Source organism: Nelumbo nucifera, chromosome 5 (genome assembly GCF_055504915.1).
Source record: "Nelumbo nucifera cultivar China Antique chromosome 5, China Antique-T2T, whole genome shotgun sequence".
Lineage (NCBI taxonomy): Eukaryota > Viridiplantae > Streptophyta > Magnoliopsida > Proteales > Nelumbonaceae > Nelumbo > Nelumbo nucifera.
Window position 1 is genome coordinate 84,027,374 of NC_142653.1, and position 7,836 is coordinate 84,035,209.

Genomic DNA, 7,836 nt, shown 5'->3' on the forward strand with positions numbered 1-7,836 from the left:
GTGATTGGTTCCCTGTTTTTCTGGTTTGATTGTCCAGTTAGGTCTAGTTTTGAAAACCATGCCTACACATATAAGAGGTTGTTTATAAGATTTGAACCCTATATCCTAGATCACGGTGGAGCAATTCAATCATTGAGCCCAGGCCCACTCTCGTGCACAAGGAGATGTTTCCAATGTACATTTAGATTCCAATGTTTGTGGAGTGTGTAGAGTTTTTGCTTGTAGAGAATCCAATTGCGAGAAAAATGTCTTTTCGCCTTTCATTTTCTTTTATATAAACTAATGAATAAACATTAATGATTTTTATTACCATTTTTTATTACTATTTATAAACTGCCATTTTTTAAGACACTCATGCAGTCTACAGGTCCACATAAATTGACCCTTATATGTCAAATCCGTAAAATTATACGGGTCATTAAATTCAACTTGAACTTTTTATTACTTTAATTTAACCATTCTTATTATTAATATTATTAATTTATTTTAGTATTTAATTTAATTTTTTTGCTATATAGTAATAATATTAACTAAATTTGTAATTATTTAAATATTTACTTAAAATATTTTTTTTCCAACCGAGTATAATTATTATATAATAGATTTGTTAATTCATAATTTGCATTTAAGAATAAACATTAATGATTTGGCTTGACAATTTTAATGATTGTTAATAAATATTGATTCTTATTTAAGGTTTAATTATTGTATTTGGTAATTATTATGGGGCATGCTTTGAATAAAATTAATGATAACTGATGATTGTTATTTCATTTTTTATTATTTATTTAATTAAGTACTTGATGATTGTTATTATTATTAATTATTTCTATAAATAATTGATTGTTATTATTATTTACTTAATTCAATAATTTTTAGCAAGTAATTATTTGATTTAATTTGAATTTTTTTCATTTTGTTAATTATTTATAATAGACATTTAGGGTAGGCTCTTTATTTGATTTAAGAGACTTACCATGTTTTATCTAGACAATGACCCCAAACTAAGGGGTAACTATAGTATCATTTAATTTTAAATTTACTATTTAACAATAAAAAATCAATGTCCTCTTGAGCAACCCACCCCCAAAAAAGTATCAATAACTTTGAAATCATTAATCTATTTATAAAATAGTAAAATTAGATAGATGTTTACAACGATATCACCAATGCATCCATCATTTGAAGTAAGAGATGAAAAATATATGACTACAATCAAATCATCATCATGTATCGCTATAATCAACTGATAATATAATCAGGACTCCAAAGCCCATCCAATAGATGAAACATGAAAGAAAGGAGAATAATGAAACCATCATGAGTATGGAAGTCACTTCCAAGTTAGGTGGCAACACTTCTTTTGGTTGATCATGATTATGGATTTTAAGTCTAATCTCCCCACAATGCACGTAGACTAGGTAGAATTTATCTTTAGGAAAAAGGTGGGAAAACCTGTAGTCAATTAGAATACTCATAGATTTTTAGTTCATTCATTTAGTGGTAATTTGAATATTTTTTTGTTCCATGTCTTTATTGAGTAATATAGATTAACAATATATTAATAATTATGAAATCAGTAATAATAATAAGTCTACTATTATTACTATTATTTACTAATAATATATTCTTATTATGTGTATTGATTTTTAAATCAGTAATATTAAATTATTATTAAGTAATTAATTTGTTATAATTACGACTTTTAGTTAATTCCTGAAATAATAATTGCTTTTATAATTCTTTTACTTTAACAATAATGAATAATTGAATGTTTATAATTTAACTTTCACTAAATGAAATATTTATTGGAGAATAATAATAGTATTAATTATAATTACTTATAATAATAATAATAATGTAAATAAGTAACACTAATTATATATTTATAAAATAATTAATATGAATTAATATAAATATAAAATGATTATATCCCAATTGATAATTAATATTATTAAAATACTTATTGATTATCATTCCAAAGTAATAATTATCATTGTTATAATTAAGGAATTAATTATCAATAAGTAATTATAATCTGTAATTAATTTTTATCAAAAATCATTATTATTAGTAATAATTAATTATAATTATTGATAATAATAATATAATTATATAAATTAATATAATTATTAATTATAATTTTTTATAATAATTCTAATATAAATAATTAACATTAAATACTTATTTTCAAAATAATTAATATGAGTTAATATAAATATAAAATGATTATTTCTGAATTATTAATTACCATTATGAAAATCATTATTAATTATCATTCTGAATTAATAATGAGAAATATTATCAGTAATTAAGTATTAGTAGTAATTATTATAAGAAATTATTATCAATAATTAATTATTATTAGTGATTTATTATTATTAGTAATTAATAGCAGAAATTAATTAATTAGAAGTCATTAATTATTATTAGTACCCCCTCTCTTTCAAAAAGTTGATTCATCATCATCATCATCATCAATGACAACAACTTGATAAATACATAGTTCGATAAAAATAGGTAAATATCATTAATTTATTTATTTTTATCTTTTGAAAAACTGAATAAGAGAAAAATAAAATGGTTAGCATTGCAAAAGAAAAATTATTTGGATTTTTGCAAAAAAAAATTATTGAGCATAAAAAACCAATTATTCAAAAATAAGGTTGTTAATCAAAGAGTAATTAAAATTATTCAGTAAATAATAATTTTAAGAAATTAAAATTAATAATTAATTATATGTCCGATTTAAAATGGGTAATTTCAACAAATAATTTTAAATAATTAAATTTTGCTATTAACATTTTTTAATAATAATCAGTATTATGAATAGATTAATAATATATTAATAATTATGAATCAGTAATAATAATAAGTATATTATTATTATTATTATTATTATTATTAACTAATAATATATTCTTATTATGTGTGTATTGATTTTGAAATCAGTAATATTTTTATTAAGTAATTAATTTGTTATAATTACGATTTTTAGTTAATTCATAAAACAATATTTTCCTTTATAGTTCTTTAAGTTTAACAATATTGAATAATTGAAAGTTTTATAATTTAACTTTCACTAAATGAAGTAGTTTTTGGAGAATAATAATAGTATTAATTATAAATAAGTAACACTAATGTATGAATTATAATTTTAATATAAAATGATTATATCCCAATTAATAATTAACATTATTAAAATACTTATTAATTATCATTAATTAATTAACATTCTGAAGTAATAATTATCATCATTAGTATTAGTAATTATTAATTATAATTATTGATAATAATAATATAGTTATATTAATTATAATTACTTATAATAATAATATAAATAATTATTTCATATAAATGTATGAATTATAATTTTTGATAATAATTATAATATAAATAATTAACATTAAATATTTATTTTCAAAATAATTAATATTAGTTAATATAAATATAAAATGTCTATTTCTAAATTATTAATTACCATTACGAAAATATTTATTAATTATCATTTTGAATTAATAATGAGCAATATTGTCTGTAATAAATTATCAGTAATTAAGTGTTAGTAGTAATTATTATAAAAAATTATTTTTCCGAATTAATAATGAGCAATATTATCACTAATTAATTATTATCAACAATTAAGTAATAGCAGCAATTATTAAACGAAATTATTTTCAGTAATTAATTATTATCAGTGAGTAATTATTATTAGTAATTAATAGTTGAAGTTAATTAATTAGAAGTAGTTAACGGTAATTAATTATAAATTAACAATAATTATTATTAGTAATTAATAGATGTACTTAATTAATTAAAAGTAGATTATTATTAGTAATTAATAGCTGGAATTAATTAATTAGTTTAGTAGTTAACAGTAATTAATAGTACAACTTCCTTTTTTTTTAGGAAAGTATTGAAAGTGGGAGCTTCCCACTTCCCATAACTCTGCATGGTGGTGGGTTCTACTCTGTATGTTAGTGGGCTTTTTTCTTGAACTACCACTAATAAGAATTTGACATGTGCCCATTTTGTTTAAATCTTTGGAATGACATGTGTCTGAATAGAGGAGAACCACATGCCTGACTGGGGGAGGCTTTGGCCTGAAATAATTCTTTTAATATATATGTTAGATTTGGGGCTAAATAATTTTACTCCTTACAACAAAGAAAACAAAGTCAAATGTAAAGAAAATCAGATTTTATACTCAAGAGTATTTGCATTTTTATGCATTTGCAGCAATGCCAATGAAATTTACACCAGTTTGCAATGCAATTCAGAACCAGATGCACATCTTACACTGAGTTCAAATTTGCATCTATTTGTTGGTGATTGTGATTCCTATCTGATGCAAATTTTGCACATTTTATCTCATTTTCATTCATTGTCATTGCAAATTTTGCATCTCAAAGCTATTCCAATATTACCTTCCTTTTGTACTTCTATGCATTTTACACTAGTGCAAATAAAGTGCAGCAAACATACGGAATTAAGTGTAATCCAATTAGTTTTAGTGCAAGCAAAACAATGGGATTCCATGCAAGCAAAAGTTCTGTACAAGTATGGAAATCCAGGTCACATTGGGACAATTTCCCGTGAATTTAATATAATGTATAAGAGATGTTCCCTATATGCCGGATGCAACATTTGGTTATTTATTGGGCCTGACCAAAGTAATCGAAGTGCAGGATGAGAACAAGCGCAGAAGCAACAGATACCCACAACTGGAATGGAAACGAATAGGATCCGCATGACATTACAACTGTATATTAGAAACATCTCCCTATACAAAGAGATCAGATCTCACCGGAAGGGTGGGTTATAATTCCCCGAAACTACCTGTCACTCCGGCTTATCAAAATAAATAAATAAATTAATTAATTCATGCCAATGGATACACATGAAATGCATTTTCAGATTTAAGGAGATTGGCAGCCTATGATAGTTTTTGTTTCATCAACCACAAGAAAACCATGGTGGTTGTTTTCAAAACCGGACTGGACCAGACGGTCAGACTGGAAAAACCAGAAATTGGTCAGCGGACTGATTTCGGTTTTCCCCAAAACTAGATTTTCTTAAAAAACCGTTGATTTTGGTCAGCAAACTGCTGACCCAGGCGATTAACCATCTGAACCGTTTGAACGGTTTTGACCGTTTTTTATTTTTTTATTTTTTGTCAGAATGGGCCGACCGTTCGACCCGGTAACCGAACCCCTGACCGATTCGGTCTCTGGGTCGGTTTTAAAAACCATGGCCTGCACAATCAGTTTATGTGATCCTAAGTTCCTAACCGTCTAATTGGAGACCTTTATTGGTATAAGCAAGACAATCCAACTATTTCACGCGGAGCAATTGTTCAGTTACAGCCATTCAAAGAGGTGCTTATTGGCTACTCCAATAAATAGGAGTTGCTGCTGAATACGATGGATATTACAAGATGTCATAAACATCAATACGAACTACTATTGTTTGGAACTTGAAGAGGAAATAAACATCGTTTGTTTGGAACTCTCAAAAATTCAGATTGGCCAGGTGGAAAAACACGAACTACTATTGTATCATGATCCATGACTTGCATACCAAGAACCCAAACTTCTTCCATTAAACTAGAAACGAGAAACAATGCAAGGCTTCAGTATCTGTGTTCCAATTTCTCCTTCTCCTTGTAGTTCTGGACATACCTGCACCCAGTTGCATATAACAGGTATAAGAAATTTTACCATTGGTGCCTAAACTTCTGTCAATCATAATCAATAAAATGAAATTTCAAAGATTCAATATTAACAAACTCCATATCTCTCAGTCAGCATAAAGCTTCCATAAGTACAAGCAATTATTAAGGATCCAATAAAATGTGGTAACTTCTATTCAAATCCCATTCACTCGTTATTTTATGATAACAGTTCAGAAATTTTATTGCAAATCAAAATCAAGGAAAAAATGACATTTTTAGCAGCTAGTTAGCTGGAGTGAAGGTGGGCTTTGGCGCAATGGTTGGGTTGCTCCATTGCGACCTGGGTGGCCAGGGTCCAAATATTGGAAACAGCCTCTCTGTATGTGCAGGGGTAAGGCTGCATACATCTGTCCCTCCCCAGACCCTGCATTGGCAGTGGCAAGACCCTCACGCACTGGGCTGCCCCTTTTATCTGGTTAGCTGGAATCAACTAGCAGGTCAGAAGTACATATAGGAAGAACACAAAATTTTGAATCTTCATCTGCTTACCAAGGCAGACCGCAGACCACCAATATAAGTCAGTTCTGCTGGCCCCTTCTTTTGGTAGAGGCCTAGAAAATCATCACTCTAGAGACCCCATCTAAATGGGATGTTCAAACTGGATGACATCTTACTTTCCTAATGCTATGGGTGAAGGACCATGGAGATGGCTTAATCACCTCTCAGTCACTCATTACAAAGTTTTGAATCCCTTTCCACTACAAGTTACTTGACCCAGTATGGATGGTAATGATTCCACCTGCTCATTTTCTGAAAATCACTCCAATACTATAATTACTGGTTACTGATGCTGCACCTATCAAAGTTGAGTTTGATTTTGTAAGGTGCAGGTAGTTCCCAAGGTAGATAACTATTTGTTCTTGACTTGGAGGATGAGAATATTCCATGCCATCCTATCTTCATTATCTATTCCATAGCCACTGATAAAAATGTTGGACCCAAAACCAAGGATGTTTTCCTAATGGTGAGAATCTTTATGGAAATGGTAATTATGTCTGATCCTCCACTAAGAGGGGAGCCGAATAATTGATCCAGACTCACCACAACCACAACCGCAACCGCAACCATGACATCACTAGTCTATGGCTTTAATAAGCAAGTCAAAATGTTCAACAAGCACAGAATAGGGGATCAGAAAAAATAACAGCAAAACAATTAGCCACACTTTCCGTCCGTTATTAATAAAAACAAGAAGACTGAGGCTCTTTTATTTAGCTAGCAATCCACGTTTTATTATTTGAGTTTTAGAGGTGATTTGCATCGATTTCCATCTACATCACTGAAACTTGCAAATTAGATTAGCACACCGAAAGAAACAAATAAACAGAAATAAGCAAAAGTGGATTCAGATTATCAACAAATTAGAAAGTTAAATCGAATCCATCAATCGATTACAAGAATAAACACAACTCAAACAATCAATCAAGTTGAAACATTGAGAGAACCCACCAATATATGCCAAGACAAGAAAAACCCGGTTCAAATAACCAATCAAATTGGAAACATTCAACAGAACCCTATCAACCCATAACAAATCGAGTAAACACCAACTTAGATAATCAATCAATCCGAAAGATTGATAGTATCCACAAATCAGCTACCACTCACGAAAAGAAGCAAAACTCAGTTCGAATAACCAATAAAAGTTAAAATAAAAATCAATAGGTTCTATCAAACCATCTAAAAGACGCAATCAATAACCAATCAAATCGAATCGTTATCAAATTTCGAGGTTCTCCATGAGAGAGAGAGAGAGAGAGAGAGAGAGAGGTGCTTACGTATATGTCCCAACGAGGGGTGTAAGAAGGAGAGCGGCATTGACCCAGTTCTCAGAGACCTTATGGTGAATCTTACTCGGCAAATCCTTCCACAACCCCGACATCACCTTCTGCTGGAACGGCGACAGAGCATACACCACCGCTTTCATCCTTACCGGCGTCTTCCCCATTCTCTATCTTCAGACGCCTCCTCACGTTAGCAGTTAGCACAAGTCCCCTCTTGATGATGCTCCTCGGAGTTTCGCCTCTTTCGTCTATGCTCTTGCGCCTTGCATTTCCCCTCCCACATCTCTGATTTTCTCCGTCTCCCTGTTTGGCTGTTTA

At 29.0% G+C, this 7,836-nt stretch overlaps 1 protein-coding gene across 1 annotated transcript; it reads right to left on the minus strand.

The window, feature by feature from the left end:
- Window positions 1-5,443: 5,443 nt before the first annotated feature.
- On the minus strand, window positions 5,444-7,801 carry LOC104612972 (Cytochrome b-c1 complex, subunit 8 protein). The gene is made up of 2 exons (XM_010280644.2): window positions 7,513-7,801; window positions 5,444-5,681 (listed from the first exon to the last, which is right to left on the minus strand). Exons 1-2 carry the CDS (start codon window positions 7,680-7,682, stop codon window positions 5,633-5,635), a joined length of 219 nt encoding a protein of 72 aa, XP_010278946.1. The 5' UTR covers window positions 7,683-7,801; the 3' UTR covers window positions 5,444-5,632.
- Window positions 7,802-7,836: the final 35 nt, after the last annotated feature.